Here is a 20,501-nt window from a genome sequence, read left to right as displayed (position 1 = left end):
CACGAGCACAAGGCAGCAGCCCTGCCTTGTGTCCTGTGCTGTGTGCGACGAGCGAGTGGGCAAGGGCGAGAGCAAGGCAGCGACAGTCGCGTGTGGGCAGCAGGCGAGCTGCGCCACGACGCAACTGCCGCGCGCAACGAGCGAAGCCTCGCGCTCAGCGAGCGCAAGCTCGCGTGCGACGAGCGCTACGCCCAGCGATCGTGTTGCGACGAGCGCTGGCGCGCGCCTTGCGATGGTGAGCAGCAGCAGATGCGACGCAGCACATAGGCTGCGCGCACATGGCCAGCGATGGCTGCGTGCGTGTGGCCTATGGCTGTGCGTTGTGTGGTGATGGGCGTGCCTTGAATTACGATTAGATCGTTTTAAAATTTTAATTTGAAATTTTCAGTTTACGTAATTTTAATTAATTTTAAAAATAATAATTTAAATTATTTTCTTGGATTTTTATTTTGAATATTATAATTATAATAAATTTTATTTATTCTAATTATTTTACTAAAATTAAAATCATGAATTAATTTAAATACGACTGAAAATAAATTAAATATGTGGATTCAATTATAAATTTATATGAGCTTTAAATTTTAATTAAATTTGTATGTTTTCGGTTAGACTAGAAATACATTTTTATGTTTAAAATTAGTAAAGCATATGAATTTATTGGTTTAAGTGGGAGCCCTTTTAGTCATAAACTCTTCATTAGGTCTACAAATCCTTAAGGTTAAAACAACTTGATTAGAATTAATAAGGACTGAATAATTTGTAGATTATTGGTGCCCTTAATTAATTGCTGCAAATATTTATGTGATGCATAACGTGTTTTACTAACCAGCTATGTTGGCCATTCATGATAATGAATGGGTGAATGGTATATATTGTATATGTACTGTTTTGCAGGTTATGAAGTGACTAGTATGGCCCAAATAGGATAGAAAATATGGTCTGCGTACCATTAATTTGAATGTAATTGGTCTAAAGTACCAAAATTGTTTTTCAATTCAAATATGGTCTGCATACCATCAAATAATTGTAATTAGTTTAATTATAGCTTATACTATTTGAAGAAAATGGTGCCGGAATCGGAAATATTAAATATTGTTCGTATCGGAAATGAATTCCGGAACCGGGAATTTAATCGGAAGCGTATCGTACGAATAAGCATCGGACGAGGCCTGCCGGACGAAGGCCCAGCACGAAGCCAGGCCATCGCCCAGCAAGCAAAGACGCGCGCCAACGCCCAGCCCAAGGCAGCGCCAGGCCCACCGCAAGGCAGGCCCAGCGCGCCAAGGCAAGGCTGCCCAGCGTGGGCTGCGTGGGCCGAGCGCACGCGTGCGGGCGCCCTCGTGGCTCCGTGCGTGTGTGTGTTTGTGTCCATGCACAATTCCTAAATCTATTAGGATTTGGTGTATGATTAAATTCCTATTCCTATTAGGATTATTTAATTAATTAGAGTCCTTGTAGGATTCTAAGTTTAATTAAATCGTATCCTACTAGGATTCCAATTCCCTTTCCAAACCTCTATAAATAAGGGCCTAGGGTCATAATTTATGCACATGGAATTGAAGTATTCAAAGGGTAAGTTTTTGAAAGAAAAATCAGCCATACACTTGCAAACACAATAGCCGAAATTCCTAGTAACCTTAAGGGCGATTCTAGTTGGTCTAACTTGAGGCGGATCCGGACGTACTGTGGACTATCTACGGAGGGACGACATTTGGAGTCCTAAAGACTTGTTCTTGTTCGGTTCGGGCGCAGCTAGGGAGGGCACGCTACAAAGTGTATGCTCCTAAATTATGCTAAATGATTATGTGTAAATAATATGTTTCCTGGCATTAAGGTTTTCCGCATGATTAATGTTTTGTCATATGTATCATAACCTAACAACAATACCTCGGGGGTGTTTCCGAGGAAAGCCCCTCCGATGCCTAAGTAAGAACAATGCTCGGATTCTACAGAGAAAAGTTCTCTAGAGAATAGTCTTAAGGCAATAAATTGGACGTACCTTGAGGTGTGAGCCTTGGCGGCCTATTTATAGTGTTTGCATAATAAATGGCCATAGGTCATTTATTGCTATTGGGCCTTGGGCCTTGGTTGATGGCTGAATAGCCTTTTTGGTTGTGGCAGGTTTGATGTTGTTGACTTGAGCCATTGGGCTTTTGGACTTAGTGACCCAATTGATATTCAATTGGGAGCCCAAACATATATTAAAAAAAAGTTGAATACAAAATCCATTCCAAGAACGAACCAAACAACATGAATAGGAGATAGAATCCATTACAGGATCAAACATGCAAACCAAACAGTTTCAGATTGGTATGGAAAATAAAACTCATACCTTCATGGTATGATACTCCATACGATTCCATTTCAGTTAAGCGAAAGGACCCCTTAATAATGGTCCAAAACTCTAATTTGCCCTCAATATTCTATCGACCAAACAGGGCAGTGCCTTACCCCTGCCCCGTGCCCAGCAAAAAGGATTTTAGTTTTCCCCATCAAAACGGGAGTGTCGTTGCGGGCAAACCGTTTTAAATTGTGGCGCAATCTGTAATTGGATAGTCCAACCTTCTCTCTCCAGTAAATCGCAACGATTGCGCTGCTCATCATCAAATGGATTGCGTAATCTTAAAACAAAGGTTGATTCATTTCATTTTGTTGTCTTAATCCATTCTGATTTGCTTATTTCCTCAGTTTTATTTGTTTATCTTTATCTAATTTCAGTTTGATCTTCTTCTGTACTACTTTCGAATTCCGGTCAGCTGATTTTGACAGTTGATTTTCAATTTTGTCTGTTTTCGAGAACGTTATTTTCTGATTAATCTCTCTGATTATGTTTTTAATTTTGATTCTAGGTATATTGATGCTTGTAAGAGGCATGGGATTTTACCTAATAAAGGCATTTGTTCATCACTCTTTATGGTATAACTTTCTTGCTCTACTGCTTACGGAGTGTTATGTTGTATGGAAATTAGAGTATGAATTAGCCCCACTTGTGTGTTATCCTCACTTTTGCACAACACACAAAGGAGCACTCATTATTTAAGAATCGACTTTTTTTTGCAAATTTCCCTAATGGGGCGTTTGGTATGTAGGAATGGGAATTTGGGGAGTAGAGTGTAGGATATAGATTGGGAATGGGAAATCGAAAATCAATGAAGGTTATTTGTGAATAATGCAAATCACAAGGCATTTTCGTAATTAAATAGGTAAGTAAATAAAAAAAGAGATAGAAAAAAAAAGTGAATTAAATGAATAAACTTAAGCCGAAATGAATAAAATTTGAGCTTACATGAATAAAAGTTTGTCATAAATGAATAATCTGGTCCCACTTAAAATTCAATTTATTTGCAATTATACAATGTGATTTGTGCTATTCACAGATAACCGTTGTTGATTTTGAAGCTCCCATTGGGAATTCAAGAAAATATTGACATTTCCCTTGTTTGTTTAGTGATGAGGAATAGATTCAGAATTGATTATATATGACAACATTACTAAAACACCCTTGATAATTTTCTCACATTTTGGTTTCATTAATGGAAAATTGGTCATTTCATTTTTTTTTATCTCAGTTCTCATTTCAATTCCCTACCCCCTACAGAAATAAAATCAAAGGAATGTACCCCTTTTGTTTCCCACTCCCACAAAACAAATATGGGAATTTCAATTCTCACTTTCTCATTTCTCCTCCCCAAGCCACAATTCCCATAAAACAAACACCCCCTGAAAAAACTGTTATCGAATCTGAGAATTATCTATTTAGTCCTATTGTCATATTGTTTGAGATGGACAATGTTGGAAATTAGTCATTTTTCCTTCTTAACGTGTACCCCCTTCGCTCCTAACACTCAATACACTTTTTCTTTACATATTTTGGAATGGAAAGAATATATGGGGACACTGTGTGCTTGTTCCTCTTTCGTATGAGTCTTGATCTTGATATGTACATTTCAAATGCAATCCTGGCTCCTTTTTAAGAAATTTATACGAGTAGTAGATATGAAGTAACAAATTTAGAAATTTTCATGACTTTTTGGGACAGGCGTAGTTTGGAACATCCCAGAAAGGAAACTATATTACATAAATTGGGACAGAGGGAGTCTATATAATTATATGAGTGTACCCGTGCGGTTAGCACTTTGCAGACTCTATTTTCTGTATTCACTATCATTCATGTGACTAGCAAGCACAGATGCGCAATTAGTTCTAATGTTAATTTGCAGCATTGGAAGCATCACTATTAGCTACCTTATATGGTTTTTTCTATGAAGCAATTTTTGGGAGGTCCAAGTGTACATAGTTTTAGGGAATAAGCATTGTAGTCCTGTAGAAAGTTTTATAGGTTTATCATAAATCTTTTGCTCCATATAAAGGGTTCTATTGAAAATGTCAGTGATTATAATAAACTTATGCCTAAAAACTTGTCAAGGAATTTTCTTACTTAAATCATTCCTGACTTCCTAGGCATGCTATGCGTGCATAACACCCAAGCGTACTTAAGTGGACCACTGAGTTTTATTTTACATAGCTCATTGACTAGATATATTGCTGAAGTGCCTTTAACAGTAATAATTGTTATTCTCAATGCATAACCTGACGTCCTGACCTAACATTGTTCTTTTCATACAAGAGGGACACAGTTCACCCCAACAAGTTCATTGATTCAGAGTTTAGCTTATCTATTCTTGGCAGCTGAAGCACCAATAACATTCCGTTTTTATTCTACAAACTTATCCTTACTACTGGTTTTAGTTTTTAAATCAAGTGGTCAGCCTAACTTTAAGAAACAGGAAATAAATTGTAACCCATAGCCTGCTCAACTAGTCACAGGGGTTATGACCACGGTTGCATATCTGATAAAGAATAATTGGAAACAACCTCTCTTTACCTAATGGATATTTTTCTTACATGCATCTGAGAACCTTACACCCCCAAGGTTAGAAGCATTGATGGTTGTTTTGTTGCTGTTGAAATATGAAGTTCCTCAAGAGAAATACTTCTCTACATGTCCTCTGTGAATAATCGATTCTGTCACTTAATTGTTGTGTTTTGTTACTCCTACAGAATTTTCTACGTAGATATGTTATACACTTTCCTTTTTGCTGTTTCCGTTTACTTAATTGTAACCTGTTTCTATTTTATGCAGGGTAGGATGAAAATTTTCCAACATGACCCATGTATTCTCGAGTTTTCCTTGGACCATCTGAAGGACTGTGATTTTCTTCCTCTTTTTGAGCTGTTCATGGACATTGATGACTCTCTCATTCGCGAGGTTGACATTCATAATAAAACCCTATGTGTTATGAATGGAGGTTATGTACTGGCTCTGTTGCGTGCATTGAACAAGAAGCTTCGCGCTGTTCATTTGAATGATCTGTCTCTAGAAAAGGGTTTCTTGAGGTATGCCGTATGTGGTAGCTTGCATGTTACGTGGCGTAGTGGCGCTGGTTTATTTGTATTTGCGATGATTTTATCTTCAGTTTTCAGGCACCGTTTTTTGTGTTTTTGTTATTCAAAGTTAACTTATTATAGGCTCTGTAGAAAATATATTCATTTTCTTCGGGATACTTTGTGCTGGTATGCCTGCAAGAAAATAGTGGGGCAAGTTAAACTCCCCCGAAATTGCACTCATGACAGGTCGACAAGTAGTTTGGTTGCCATAAATGGGGAAAGTGGATCTCTAGGATATAGAAATACCCATGGAATATGGAAAGTGACTTACCTTCCCTTCCCTTCCCTTGGTATGTCACAATTCCTGTATCAATTGAAGTATGAATGCCTAATTGACAACCAAACATTATCAGGCTATTTCCTAGGAAGTTCACTAGGGAAGTAACTTCCCCTGAAATGAAACTTCTCATGAGAAGTTAATACCTATGTGAACCAAACAAACACGTAGAACAACTAGAGGAATAGCTAGTGCGTTTCAGCAGGTTTGCATCAATATGAATTTTGGGTTGTTCACCAGAAACTTAGAGTTACAGGAAATTAAGTTGTTTATGGATTGAAAGATGGAAATGTGTAACTATACCAGAAGCCTTTACACCAAGCAGGTCCAACTTGTCCCTTTCTTTCTCCAATGGTGCTACTTTGTTGCATTGTTCAGGAAAATATATATAAAGGCAAAGCTGATTTGATTATTTATTTATTTATCATTTTATGTCTACTTACCTACTATACCGAAGGCAACAGACTCCATTTTTTAATATTGAAAAATATAGTTTTCAGTTTTCTGGTTTTATTGGCAGAAGTGCTGCTTATTACAAAGAAGCATGAAAAGGTGCATATTCCTCTTACCAGTGAGGTTATTTGGTTGGGGGATTGATTGTGGAGTTCTGAAGGAAATTTAGAAGAAAATTTAGAAGAAAATTTCAGGGTCTACAGTTTGGCTTTCTTCATGTGCAAAATTAGTGTTTCTAGGATCATTAATGACACCTGATTTTTTAGTTCAATATTCTGAGTTGTAGAAAATGAGACCTTTGGGTTGCTTTGCATTAGAGCATTTGTAATGCAAATGTCACTCTATGCTGCATTGCTGCTTGACAATGAGTAATCACAGGAATTTACAAGAGAATTGTACTGCCACTCGATTTCTCTTAATTGTGAGATCTGTGCCAATTTTTTTGTTTTCCTTAACCGTCATTTGTGTTACCAAACTGCTGTAGGTGGCTTAATGTCCAGGCTGTCCCTTTATATATATACTAGATTAGGTCCCGTGTATTCACGGTTATTCTTAAATTATTATTTAACCATTTATTTATACAAAATTTTACTGAAATTTTACTCCCTTAAAGCTACTGCACAGTTAATAAATCTTGAATCTACTCCTCCGTATGGAAATGATTGTTGCACTTTCCTTAATCAACCATAATTAAAAGATCGGTGCACTTTCTATTTTTGTAAATTTCTCCCCTTATTTTATTATATCATTCTTACACCAAATACCCCACTATTAATATTTAATCATTTAATCCACACTTACCCCACTTCCATCATCTTTTATTTCAATATTTAATCCACACTTACCCCACTGGCCCACTTCTTTCATTCTTTAATAAAATCAACTCACCTTTATCAAACTTTGTGTCGGTCAAAGTGCACCAATCATTTCCACACAGAGGGAGCAATATGCTTAATACGCTAATTTGACCAAAATGTTTAAAATGCTAATTTGACCAAAATATTGAGTAAATATATTTTCCCGTTATTAATATACCGATTTGACTAAAATATTATCAATATCATTTTTAGCAAATTTTTATTACATGGTATCTGTTATTGTCATAATTTGGAAACCAATTAAGTTTCCATACATAAACCGTTAATAAAAAAACGAGGATAGAAAATTAAAAAATTAATAAAATAGAGATTTTTTAGGCAAAAGGATTTTTGGCGGGAACATTTTACACAAGAAAGTGACGTGTTATTTCTGGTATCTGTTTTAGTAGAAAGTTATAAATTGGGATGGCTATAGTTATCTACTTCCTTATGACTAATCATTTCCTATGCGTGATTGTTTGTGCCATTGTGGTGTTTTTCAAAAATCCTATAGCATTCTTAAGTCTTGCAAATACGGGGTTGTGTTTGGTGCGACATGATGGTAGTCTTCTTAATTTTGAGGAATATTTTATAAAGTTTGTAGGATCCGAGAGACGATTTATAAATAATAGCGGAATGTGGCAAAATCCCAAAGATACCTTATTTTCAAAAAAAAATTGTGAACCATTGAATTCGTTATTGCAACTTCTTGAGGACTGTAAATAACGCATGAGGGAGGATCGAAGGTCTTTCTGATCCTTTGACAGGGGTCAGTTTGATTGCTGGCTGTATTTTTTTTGTTTGGTATAATGTAATAAGACATAAGAGACACGATTTGTGGTCACTTATTTACATAGAAATAGAAAGTAGAAACGGATACTTCAAGAAAGGAAAATCAAAATATGAAATCTTATAAGATCCAAAACCAAACTTCCTGTAAGTGGATATAATAGTGCATCCAGTACTCCACTTTGTATGCCAGACTGCAAGCTAAATACCATTTATTTGGAGACACATTGTGGGAAGGAAATAAATTAATTGAGGAAATCGAAGGGCCTTTTCTGGTCTCCCCTTCGAGCTGGGGGGGGGGGGTGGGGGTGGGGTGGGGTGTGCTTGCAGGGAGGGTGTGCCACGTTAACGGATTTTTTCCTTTTATTTTAAATGTTTCTGTGTATCGTGGCATAAGAGCAATGAAACAAATGCCCATGTTCTTTGTACTTTGTGGATTTTGTTTGTAATGTGGAAACTGGAAGCTGTTGGCATGTGATTGATTTGGGGATTTCTTTAGGCGTGGGTATTGGCAAATCAAGAAGAAAATTGATCAGAAAGTGTTGAACTGTTGATGTTCTTCTCTTTGTTGCATTTGGTTTAGGATAATGGAATATTTTCTTGCTAAATCATTTGTTATAAAGAGATTTCTGTTTGATCATCTAGATGGTCTGTAATGTTTTAATATTCCTATTCCTGATGGTGTTCTACAATTTTGGAGGCTCGCGAATATTATAAATCTGATCCTGTGGGCTTTCACATGCAGGGATTTGTCTAAAAGGGGTTTGACCTGCAAAGAGCTAAACCTGAGATCTTCGCACCTAAGGCAACTGAACGTTACTGGAAGTTTTATCCAACTACAGACTCTTAATCTTGATTTTAATACTTCATTGACTAGCCTCCAGGAGAATTGTTTTTCCTGTATGCCAATTTTAAAGCACTTGTCAGTGTGTGCAACAAGGGTTTCTAATCTTTGGACAACTGCGGCTGCTTTGTCAAAGCTTCCTTCTCTAATTGAACTTCGTTTTCAGAATTGCTTGTGCTGTAATAATACGGGTCATTGTCCTAAATCATCTGCTCAAAGGGCCCAAGATAATAATTGGAGTGGATACTATGTAAGAGCATCGTCAAGACACAGTCTACTGATTAATCAACCTTATTCACACTCAGAAGAGATGTTTCTAGATACATCTGTGATTGAAGATGCAAGTTTAACTGAGAATGCTCACTGGCCAAGAGAAGATATCTCAGAAGATTATGAAGTTGATGCACCGAATGGCTATCAAGAGCTTAGTTTTCCTGAATTTTTGTCCAACGCTCTCAACAACTTCGATCTTTTGAACAACAATGTGGTAAGTCACAACTTACGAAGTTTATTTGGTAGTAATTATTTGCTTGTACAGTGGCAATGCAAAAATTACCCAAGCATCAATCAATTTTAATGTTTTTATTTTATGTAGGCAGGATTCTGTGATTTAAACCCATAAAGCTTAGACTTTAGAACCCATTTAAGTAATACATTGGATTCTTCTTAGTGAGAAGGATATTCTTATTAACTTTACTTTTCTGTTTGGACGTCTTGATAATGTAGTACATTTGAGCTAATCTTTTGTTCTAAAGTTCCATTTCCGAGTATTGATGCTAGTGTATCTGTCATTTCCTCTACATTTGCAAATTACAAACTTGGTTACTTCTATGTGCTTCATCTACTTCTCTTTTTCTTTCGGTAATAGGGGCATATCTTTAAATAAATCATGTGTAGCAGCGGTGAGGACTTTGTTCAAAGAATCCATTGTATGGATGTTATTGTAACTTACTCAGTTGATAATTAAGTCAGTAGTAGCCAATCAAATCAGCAAGCAACAAATAGCCAACAGTAAGCTGTATTCCATCACTCTCTTACAAATAAAGATCACCATCCTGCATAAGAAGATTTTTGTATCTTTTTATTTTGCAAAATAATTTTGGTCTAGTACTCCACACCCAGCCATTTAGCACACCTGCCCGACCTGTTACCCTATTTATTTTTTATGTGTTTTTTTTGTTCTAGACCTGCCCAACTTTCGGGCTAGACTGAGATATTCTAGTTGGCTGACAAATTACATTAGCAGTAAGAAAATAAATGGCTACATTCTGGGAAACAATAAAGAAGTTAAAGTTGTGGACAATGTGCTATTTATGTCTTATAATTCTATCTTTTTCTCCCTTTTTCACCCCGCCTCCCTTACTGTCTGGTTTTCGAAATGATCCACATCAACAATGTAAACAAACACCACTAGCCACCCCGTTTGTGTCTCATAGTTGTTGGGTTTTCGGGAGGTCTTGTATACTCATTCTTACCCATACACAGTACAGAGTAGTTGAGTACATTTATAAGATAGGAGCTAGTCCTCATATGTGTGATTTGATAATCATCCGGTCCAACTAATATGTGGTGATCAAACTCTCCTTTGCTGAAAGTTGTCTCTTTTGCGGGGCTGTAGTCTAAGTGAATGCTCATTTACATCTTGCAAAAGCTCTTATCTCTTTCACCCAACACAGTCTAGAGTAGGGAATCACTACATTCGCAGTGTCATCGTCAATCTTAATCTTAATTGCCAGGATCCTGTTAAAACACCTGCTCCATATGATCTAAAGTTCCTCGCCAACCAAAATGCATAAATGATTCTTTTGCATTGCACCTTAAGATACACGGAGTAGTTCCGAGAAAATGCTATTGGCTCATAGGAATTTTTAAAATGTGGAAACTCAGTTGTCTCCTTATCATGTCTAATTGCTGCAAGCATGAAGACATGCTTTCTCTAATAATTCCCTTGATTATTGTTGTATAAAGAAGTTGGGATAATTTGACTTTAGACTAACTTGTAATACTTGTTCATTGCAGCCGGTTCATCCGTGGATACTTTCAACTGAAGATGGAGATTTCTCAGCAAGAAGCTTTTACAGTAGTCAAGCTCAGTCTTTAGATGACTCTGGGAAAAAGAAGTACTTGACTCATCATCCTTCACCAATTTGCTTTGAGAAACATTACAGGGATTACATCATAGCTTCACTTCCTCAGTTGCAAGTTTTAGATAATTTACCTGTAAATGACACCGACAAGGAAAGTGCAAAGTTTAGTTTTTCTAAATGTTTTGAGTACTTACCGTACAGAAGAAGGAAAAAAGAGAGTATCGTTAGCATCTTAAACAAGCGTGAAACTAATAGTAGTGGGACTTATTTGTGTAAGAATAAGCGATCCTCTCTTTATGTGAAGTCTCCTCAATATCATTGTAGATCTCTTGGGGCTGCTAAAGTGGGTGCTTCGGCATGGCCTTTGTTGCATCCTCTTTCAACTTCGGGTTATGTTTTTGGAGATGAAAATAAAAGTTTCCGTCCTCGTCAATTCGAGTACAATCCATCTGACTCAGGCCTAATGGCCTTTGGAACTCTTGACGGTGAAGTTGTTGTTGTGAACCATGAGAATGCTAAGATCTTTAGCTACATACCATGTTTGGGAGCAATGAATAGTGTCCTAGGCCTTTGCTGGCTCAAAAGGTACCCCTCAAAGGTATGCAGTTTTGGTCGTAGAAAGTACACTAGCTTAATTATCACTTAACGTGTTAGTTTTCTCCTTTCTATTTTCTATCTTCTATTACAACATTTTTCATGATTTGCACTCTGGCACTCTGCTGCTTCATTTCACATATTCAAATATTTTTACCATAACTTATTTTTTATATGTAGGCAAAATTGTCAAAAAGTACTTTATTTTTAGGTCAATTTGTGAACTAGTACCTTGTTGGCTTGATTTTATCAAAAAATACATTGAATTAAAAAGTGGTATTAAAAATGGGACCTTTGGCCAACATTCCGGCCAAACAGTCAATATTCCGTCCATTGACTTCAATTTCCCTGCAAAAAAATGTGTGTGTAACACACTTGACCAAGAAAATCGACGCGCACCTAATTCTGTTATAAGAATAGCATTAACCCACCAAAAATCTCAGATCCAAAGGTGCTACTTTAGTGTTTGGTGGAAAACACTTTGACTTTGGTTCTTCTACAACCGTGCGTGTGCACGCGCACTATTTTCCTGCATAACTTTTGCCAACAGTCGGAGTCAATGGACGGAATGTTGACTGTTTGGCCGGACTGTTTGGTTTTTTCATTTTGCACTCTCTTTCAAAGTGTGCCTGAAAAGTAAGAACTCGATTTCACTGTAAATATGATCACGGAATAGTAGATCAGATCTTGTGATATAAACTGCAGTATTTTTCGTATCTTTTTGCCTGACCATGATCAACATACACCCTGGGTTTAATTTTCTGTCTGTCCATGGTTTACCTGTGCTTATGTATTAATGGAGATGCACATGTTGCCATAATCTATGTTACTTAGACTCGGGTACTAGTGTCAGACACGGGTACGTGTCCAAGTGTCTGACACGGCTAAATTGTGGAAAAGTTCCTTGATTTTAGATCAAAATGAAGTGCCAAAGTGTCCATACCCACGTCCATGTGCCGGAGTGTTTATACCCATGTCCAAGTGTCGAGGATCCGACACGGGTACTTGAGGTAAAACAAAGTGTCCGGATAACATAGGCCATAATATTGGAAATCCTGTAAATGTTCAGTGATCTTTCATCAGTGCTGTTGCTGATGAAAGTCTGATTTTTTAAAAGAAATCACCTTAGCTTCCAAGAACATACTCTCCTTTTTTTTTACATGTCCAAATAAGATAATTATGCAGATAATATTATGCATGCAAATCTCTAAAGCTGGTGACTAGGACTGTTACAACATGAAAGCTTCTTGAAAAGGCCCCAAAAAATGACTTCACTGCATTGCCAAGAATGTGCCCTTTTGTTGGAGGAGAGTAGGGGTAGGGGGGGTTAGTGGTTTGACAGGTTTGGTCATTTATTAAATGAGACAAGTACCCTGGAATCAGTCGAACAGCGAATATAAATTAATCTTTCGCTGCTTGTGGATTATGTACTCATTTGCCTATATGAATAGAATAGCTCCTTGTGAATCTTTAAAATCTGAGTTTTGGAGGAACACTTTCAGAAATGCCTGGTAATGTTGGTAATTTTACCAGTACCTATTGAGAAACATTTATATTTCTAAGCCGAACTATACTATTGCATTTTACTGGTCAGAAACTCAGAAAAACCTGTTATGTGCTCCTGAAAGGGAAACAGTCCCTTGTAATGAATGCAATACACCTTTGTGCCCTTTTCTGTGTCTGGCTGTGTTGTAATGTTAAAAATGGTTGTTGCTGCAATGCCCGCAAACTATTGCATTAACTTTAAATAATCTGTGTTATTTATATAATGGTTCACTATCTTCTGTTTTACACTTAATTACTTTCAATATTTTTTGTGTCTAAGTTGGTTCTACTTTGTTTCTTAATCAGCTCATTGCTGGGTCTGATAATGGTTCATTGAGATTGTATGATGTCCAACATTGGCAAGCAGCAGTCACAGGAAGAAATTGCAATGCTAGTGGCTTTGCGTTTGATGACTTTGATCAACTTACTTCTGTTCATGTAAACGCAACTGATGAATTATTTATTGCCAGTGGATATTCAAAGAATGTAGCCTTGTACGACATCAACACTGGAAAACGCTTGAATATGTTCAGTGATATGCATCAACAGCATATTAATGTTGTCAAGTTTTCTAACCATTCTCCATCTGTGTTTGCTACTTCGTCATTTGATCAAGATGTCAAAATGTGGGATCTAAGGCAAGGACCATTTCAGCCTTGCTTTAAAGCGACAAGCAGCCACGGAAATGTGATGGTCTGCTTTTCGCCAGATGATCTTTATCTTCTTGTATCAGCTGTTGACAACGAGGTAATATTAAGCCTTTACTACATCCTGGTATTTTAGATAATAAAGCCAAGTTTTATATTCTTACGGGGACACTGCACCATCTTTTGTCTCCTTTTTTAGGTAGGGGGTGGTGGTGGAGGAGGGCGATTGCTGTTGGGATTTTTTCCGCTTCTACATTATTGACTACTTAAGTCACTTAGATTACTAGAACTGTTTATAGCCATTTTTCTTCTAATTTTCGTAATTACAATCTTAGGCTTTCCTTGCTGATCCTGTTATGGATTGAATACTAAGAAACTAATGTCAGTGTCCTCAATTCCTGATTAGTACAATACCTGAATATCTTTAACAAAAATGCACTTACCATTTGCTATGATGAGTTGATGACAATGTGTCTATGTTTCATATTCTAAAGTTTTAAGATGATAAATAATAAGCTTGAGCTTGTTTCATGTAAACTTATATCTTTATTGATAATTCGTGTGTCCAGGTTAAGCAGCTTTCAGCAATAGATGGAAGGCTCCTGTTAGATTTTGAGATATCTTCAACAGGAAGTTCTCAGAATTACACTCGTTCATATTACATGAATGGAAGGGACTATATTATTAGTGGGAGCTGTGATGAGAACATAGTTCGTATTTGCTGCGCTCAAACAGGTCGAAGACTCCGTGATATATCTTTGGAGGTAAACTTTTTCCTTTTTTCTGGTGGTTTGGGGGGGGGGGGGGGGGGGGGGGGGGGGGCTGTTGTGGCCTTGTGGGTTTTGTCACTGGGTTGTCGCCTGTACACTGTGTGGTCTTTCAGGTCCAAACTTTTTGATTTTTAGTCCACATGATTATATGAAATTGATGCTGTTTTGCTGTTTCAAAGCTGAAAAGCAATCATGTGATATTGGAACTTCTTTTTAAATACTTCCTCTAGTTTACTAAAACCAAATGTTACAAGTAAAATGTGGGTGGATTGATTTCATTGTATATTTCATAATATTAAATTTTAAGATTTTAAAAAGAATGATAATTAGAGATACTTACGGTCAAAGTTGTGTCTTGGCAAACGTGTAATCAAAGTGTTGCAATTTTTTTTTTGAAACAGAGGAAGTATAAAGTTGGAATAGAAAGGAAGTATAAAGTAGGAAAAGAAAGTTTGTTTAGTGTTTACTGAACATTTTATAAAGCTCATAGGAAGGAGTTTATTGGTGCAGAAACAGTGAAAATGGCTTGTTTGTTTATTGTTGCTAATATTTATCTGTTAAGAAAGTGTATTTTTTATTGTTCTCTTGCAGGGTAGGGGATCAGGCGCTTCCATGTTTGTGCAGTCCTTGAGAGGTGATCCTTTTAGAGTAAGTCATCTATACCATACTTACCAGCTTTTCTAAATAACAGTTAGCAATAATTCTTTTATTGTACTCTATGCTGATTAAAACCATTGGGAGCTTGATTTTAATATTTAATGCGAAAGTCAGTATACTCAAACTTATCATATGGCCATGGGTTGAGGATAAAATATCATATGAGATAGAGTTATGTACTTATGTTATGTGATGTGAGATAGAAGTCTATAAGACTTGGGAAACTTGTGAAGGGTTGCATATTTAGTTTGTAATATAAATAGAGGCGTATTCCCACGAATAGTATGACACAATTAGATATACATTCTCCATATAATTTGACATGGTATCAAGAGCATTAGGTGATCCTATGGACCGCCTACAAAATTTTCCACTGGCCGGTGGGTTAGAAAAATAAACCCACCGGCGGGATTTATGGTTAATATAATACTTCCGCTCTGAATAATGGGTTTGTGTTGGAGAAAAGATTCGTACTTGGGGATCGTGCCCAACTCGAGTACAAATTTGAGAAGAAAGATTTGAGATTGGTTTTGCTCCGAAAAACCAATGACGGATTGAGCATGATTTCCCTCAAGATAAGAGAAATTGGCGGGATAGGAAAGAAGGGCGTTCTCGTTCTCATTCCCTCAAGCATCATCTTTCTTTTCTTCTTTCCTCATAGAAGACATTTCCTACAAAGCGGTAAGAGAACATACAACAATTATTAAGGGCATCACCAAGAGAAGATGATGGGACGTTGTGTAGGCGCCTAGGCGGTTAAATATGACCTGCCATTCTTTCTTAATTTCTATACTAGGGTAGTGAAAAAGAGAGTTTAAACAGAAAGAATGTCCCGTTAAATATTTTTGAGCATTTATATTGTTGAAACGAGCTTTATGGCTTGTATATTCTACCACTAGTTTGGGCACGATAGGCTGATATTTTTCGAGAGGTGGGTGCTCTCGTAATTGTTTTTAATTTGGAATTTTGTAAAAGCACATGATAGGGTTTAAAGTATCAGAAAAGAGAAATGATGAAAAGGAAGGGTTTTGGACCTAGGGGACAAGGTGAACTGGTGAAGTAGGATTATCTCTTCACGTCGTACTTTTTGATATTCGTTATTGGACATTCTTGGTGTGTGCTTTGACTGTGGTGATTTGGTTGGTCTTGTCGAAGCATAATGTTCGTTTCTTCCGAAGTAGGTGAAAGCTTTTGTATGAGCAGCTTGTGTGAAGAAGCTTAACCTTTCTGCGTGGAAGTTGTGTGATTTACTGATCAACTATGCTTATCGCTGAATAAACATCTCATGAACTATATAACATTGCCGTACTTACTTCTGTTGTTTGTTAGCCCATTGGTTTATAAAACCAATTTAACTAAGTTGTGTTGTTTGAGTATAATTCTAATAACATTCGTTCTTTATTGTGTTAGGATTTTAATATGAGCATTTTAGCAGCTTATATGCGTCCAAGCTCGAAGTCTGAAATCATCAAGGTACAACCGTACAACCCTTTTCTTCTCAGTGCATATTGACCATTCTTTAATACCAACATTTTTGGAATTGCTCTTATGATTTTCAGGTGAACTTGTTGGCATCAAATGACAGCAGCTCTGACCCCTCAGAAGATGAGACTTATCTTCCATCCTTTGGTATGGGAGGCTGATATATGGCACATACTATTTGTAGTAGTACTTCATTGTGATTTTTAACATTAAGATTATAATAGTTAAATCATGACCAATCTCGGTAAATATTGAAGTTATTAAAGTTCGTAATAATATAATGTCTTCATATTTTCAGTCTGAAACCGATAAATAGATCGGATTAAATAACTCCAAAATTAAATAAAAGAAGTCTTGCACGTATAATAAATTTATTGTACATAAGGATAATAATCCACCTTTTTGTAAACTTTTACTTAGTTTTTTGTATCTTTTATATTATAAAAAAGATTGATAGACGTTTTAAAGGGTTTAATGATTAATTTTCGCAAATTTTTGGTTGTATAGGCTGTACACCCATCCAAAATGAACATTTACTATTTCGAAAATGAACATTTACTATTTTGGAATTGAACATTTACTATTTTGGAAATGAACATTTATTTATTTATTTGGAAATGAACATTTATTTACTCATTCAAATATGAATATTTATCTAATTATTTGACAATCCTCATTTATTCAACCAATTTAGAAATGAACATTTATTTACCGATTGTGAAATGAGTATTTACTAATTTTAAAATGAACTTAGTTATTGCATTACTATGTTATTATCTTGAACATACATTTACATATATTGAGTAATTAAAACATGTCAAATAACATATTTTACCAAAAAATTGAGCATTTTAGGCATTGCTATTACAAGATTTTGGTAGAAATCATCCACTTATTTTTATATATATCTTCAATCTTGAATCTTGATTTTGATCTAGTTTCGAGTTCTTATACTTTTGAATATGTGTATGAAGTGTGATTTGAACGCAACATTTGACCTTTACGGTTTCAATTTCCTCATTGTTGTAGGCTGAAAATGAAAATAGTGCTCTCTCAGTTCTTAAATATTAGTCCCCTTTTGACTTTTTAATTTGTTTCAACTCAATATTTAAATGTAAGTATCTTCAAATATGTACGTTAAAAAATATAAAAATTTGATATTGTTAAACAACATATTGAGACGAACAAAACACGATCCCACATGAATATATCTTGAAATATGTATTGGAAAGAAATTAGAAGATTTTATTCAATTGCAAATAGTGACAATATTCCAAAAGGGACTAATACTCAAGAACGAAGGGAGTAAGTAATTTGATATGATGATCACAACTAATTTAAAAATGAACATTTACTAATTTGAAAATGATGCGCATGCAAAGAAAACAAATAGGTTAAAAAGAAAGAACAAGGGTTTAAAAGATGTTCAGTAATAGAACAATAAAGAACAAAGAATACAAAAAGTATGAATAATTTCATTATGAACATTAACCAGATGATTTTTATAAACAAACAAATAAACAAGAAAGAACAAACAATTTGACAAAAAAGAACAAACAATATAAAAAAGAACATAAAATTCAAGAAGAAAGAACAAACAATACAACAATTATGACCAATTTTATGATGAATTTTAAAAAAAAAACATGAAAGAACAAACAGTACAACAAGAAAGAACAAACAATACAAGCGCGTCGTTTTGGGGAGGGGGGAAACAGCCAGAGCTGGCTACCTTGGTACAACAGTTAGGGGTTAATTAATTTTATACATTATTAGTGATTTTGAAGAAATAATTATTTAAAATGAAAATTCTATCACAAAAAGTAGATAACTTTTGCATATATAAAGGTAACTTAAGCATTTTTAGTTAACTCATACGTCAGTGTATAATATTTATTATACACCACTTGTAAATAAGAATTTGTGAAATTAAATTCGGTACAGTGTTTCAAATATACAGACATGGATACTTGCAAATTGTCAAAGCTCGATTGGGTATTTATAGAAAATAAGTAACATAAATGGCTTTTTTCGTAAAGGGTAAAAAAACATATTAGCCCTTTGGAGAATTCATCCTTTTAGTTGTTCAGGGATAAAGAAGGGTTAAAAGACGAAAAGCATAACGACAAATTAGTGCAAGAGCTCCTTTTTCAAACAAGAAATATGTTAATTAATTTCTGGTAACAGTGAGTTATCACGATGGAAGCCAAATTTGATAATTTGTCTTTAGCATTCTTAACAAGCACAATAATCTCCCACGTGACCTGCCAAACACAATTCATGGAAATAATCACCATCGATTTATCTCCCTCGGCTTGATGTGAGATTTTGGACCTCATTGCGATCACACATTTGATTCCTTCTATGAGTGTTAATGCTTCGGCAAATATGGAGTGGAGCTTTGGCTCTTGCCATCACTAGCGATCCTTCGTCATCACGTACCTCTTTTAGCACTATCAAAATTTAAGTTGAATAAACCTGATGGAGATATAGTCCAACCCAAATATTTTTCATTGAGTTGGATTACTTTTACTAGGTGGCATGAATCCTTGATCTATATTAGACCATGTCTTTAAATGGTTACTAACCCGCAAGATTTTAGAATGAGCTTGATTCGTTTCTAAAAACAATAGCATTTCTACTATATAAGATAAACCACAAGCAGTGGCCAACTAGGAATTGAAATCTCACCCAAGAGTTTCCTTAGCACGAAAGTTGTCAAGTAAGGAGGTATTTTGGTCTATAGAGGAATGGGTCACCCATGCGACTGGTTGAGATCGCTTAAGAGGTCTTCTCTTAAGGAAGAACAGAGGAACAAGTGTTTACATGGTCCCTATAGTGGGAGCAAAATTGGCATTGTAAGAATAACAAAGGTCTTGGAGATGTTAGAAATCTTAGTAGAATTCATAGAGCTTTTGGGAATGCAACATGATGATTGATAGAAATCACATTATATCAATTGTTCAATTTCTGATCACACTCCCTAAATCATAAATTCTGGGAAGATTCAGGATGAGTGTGCAACACCCTGATGCTTAAGCCTATTTCAAATATACTAATACGAATTATTCGCTTAACTAATTATTAAAAATTTCAGCAATACTTCCCCTAAATATGGACAACCTAAAATATTATTTAGGAAATTATGTCAGATCTTCTTCAACCTGTTTTAGTTGCATCAATCTAACATATTACGCTTCCCAAAACATCACCAGGGTGTTACTACAACTACAACTACTTAAAAGTAGATGCAAAGCTAAATTTCGTATTACATAACCAAACATGAAAGAGAAAATTAAGTTAAACGTAAAAAAAATAAAAAAAATAAAAGCAAGTTAGCTTCTAAGGCTCTGTTCTATCCGACTTATTTTGTTTGAACTTATATTTTGTGAACATAAATGAACTTATTTTATCTTTATAAAAAACTTGTTTTGTCTGAAATAAACTTATTTGTGTGTGAAAATGTATGGATAAAACTTAGTTTTTCTGAACTTAACTGAAGTTATCTAAACTTATTTATTCTGAAAAAATAAGTCAAAATAAATCAAACATAACAAAGTCTAAGTAAATTAATAAAATATATAAATACATTAATTTCTTGTTCTTCCCCGGTCCCTCATTATTCTTCCTTCATTGAGCAATTAAGTTTGCCTTTTCTCAACGCCACAAGCTATCATTTCTCATCATTCTTAAAGCTTTAAATAACTGTAAACATTAAAATTATGCGTGAGCAACTAACAAAAGTAATGGTATAAATGTAAACAATATTTCGACATGTATTCTAAGGGATCGAAACATACTCCATAAGACTTGCTAAAGTGTAAAATCATGAAAAAGATTACATAATATTCATACACTTTAAATTAGAAAAATGAATTTTCCAAAAAAAAAAAAAAAAATTGGAAGAACATGGTGCTGGAAACATTTGAATATTTGATTTCTTAAATCCATCTTGCATTAGCCAACTTGAAACCATTCAAACCACCAACCATAATACTTCTTCTTCCCCAAAAAAAAATAGGAGATTTCTATTTTATAGGGGTGAAAA

General features: G+C 35.5%; 1 protein-coding gene across 4 annotated transcripts; it reads left to right on the top strand.

The window, feature by feature from the left end:
• The first annotated feature begins 2,424 nt into the window (after positions 1–2,424).
• LOC110794125 (protein DWD HYPERSENSITIVE TO UV-B 1) lies at positions 2,425–16,744 on the top strand. 4 transcript variants are annotated; one of them, XM_021999074.2, is made up of 10 exons: positions 2,425–2,636; positions 2,853–2,919; positions 5,152–5,400; positions 8,573–9,158; positions 10,691–11,356; positions 13,204–13,644; positions 14,114–14,308; positions 14,906–14,962; positions 16,382–16,444; positions 16,531–16,744. In XM_021999074.2, exons 2-10 carry the CDS (start codon positions 2,861–2,863, stop codon positions 16,612–16,614), a joined length of 2,400 nt encoding a protein of 799 aa, XP_021854766.1. In that variant the 5' UTR covers positions 2,425–2,636; positions 2,853–2,860; the 3' UTR covers positions 16,615–16,744. The 4 variants fall into 4 exon arrangements, with proteins under 4 accessions (XP_021854766.1, XP_021854764.1, XP_021854765.1 ...); XM_021999072.2 differs by having other exon boundaries at positions 2,426–2,636; positions 5,147–5,400; XM_021999073.2 differs by lacking the exon at positions 2,425–2,636 and adding an exon at positions 2,640–2,754.
• Positions 16,745–20,501: the final 3,757 nt, after the last annotated feature.

The sequence above is a fragment of the Spinacia oleracea genome, chromosome 2 (assembly GCF_020520425.1).
Source record: "Spinacia oleracea cultivar Varoflay chromosome 2, BTI_SOV_V1, whole genome shotgun sequence".
Lineage (NCBI taxonomy): Eukaryota > Viridiplantae > Streptophyta > Magnoliopsida > Caryophyllales > Amaranthaceae > Spinacia > Spinacia oleracea.
Note: the sequence above shows the minus strand (reverse complement) of the source record. Positions and strands in the feature narration are given on the sequence as shown.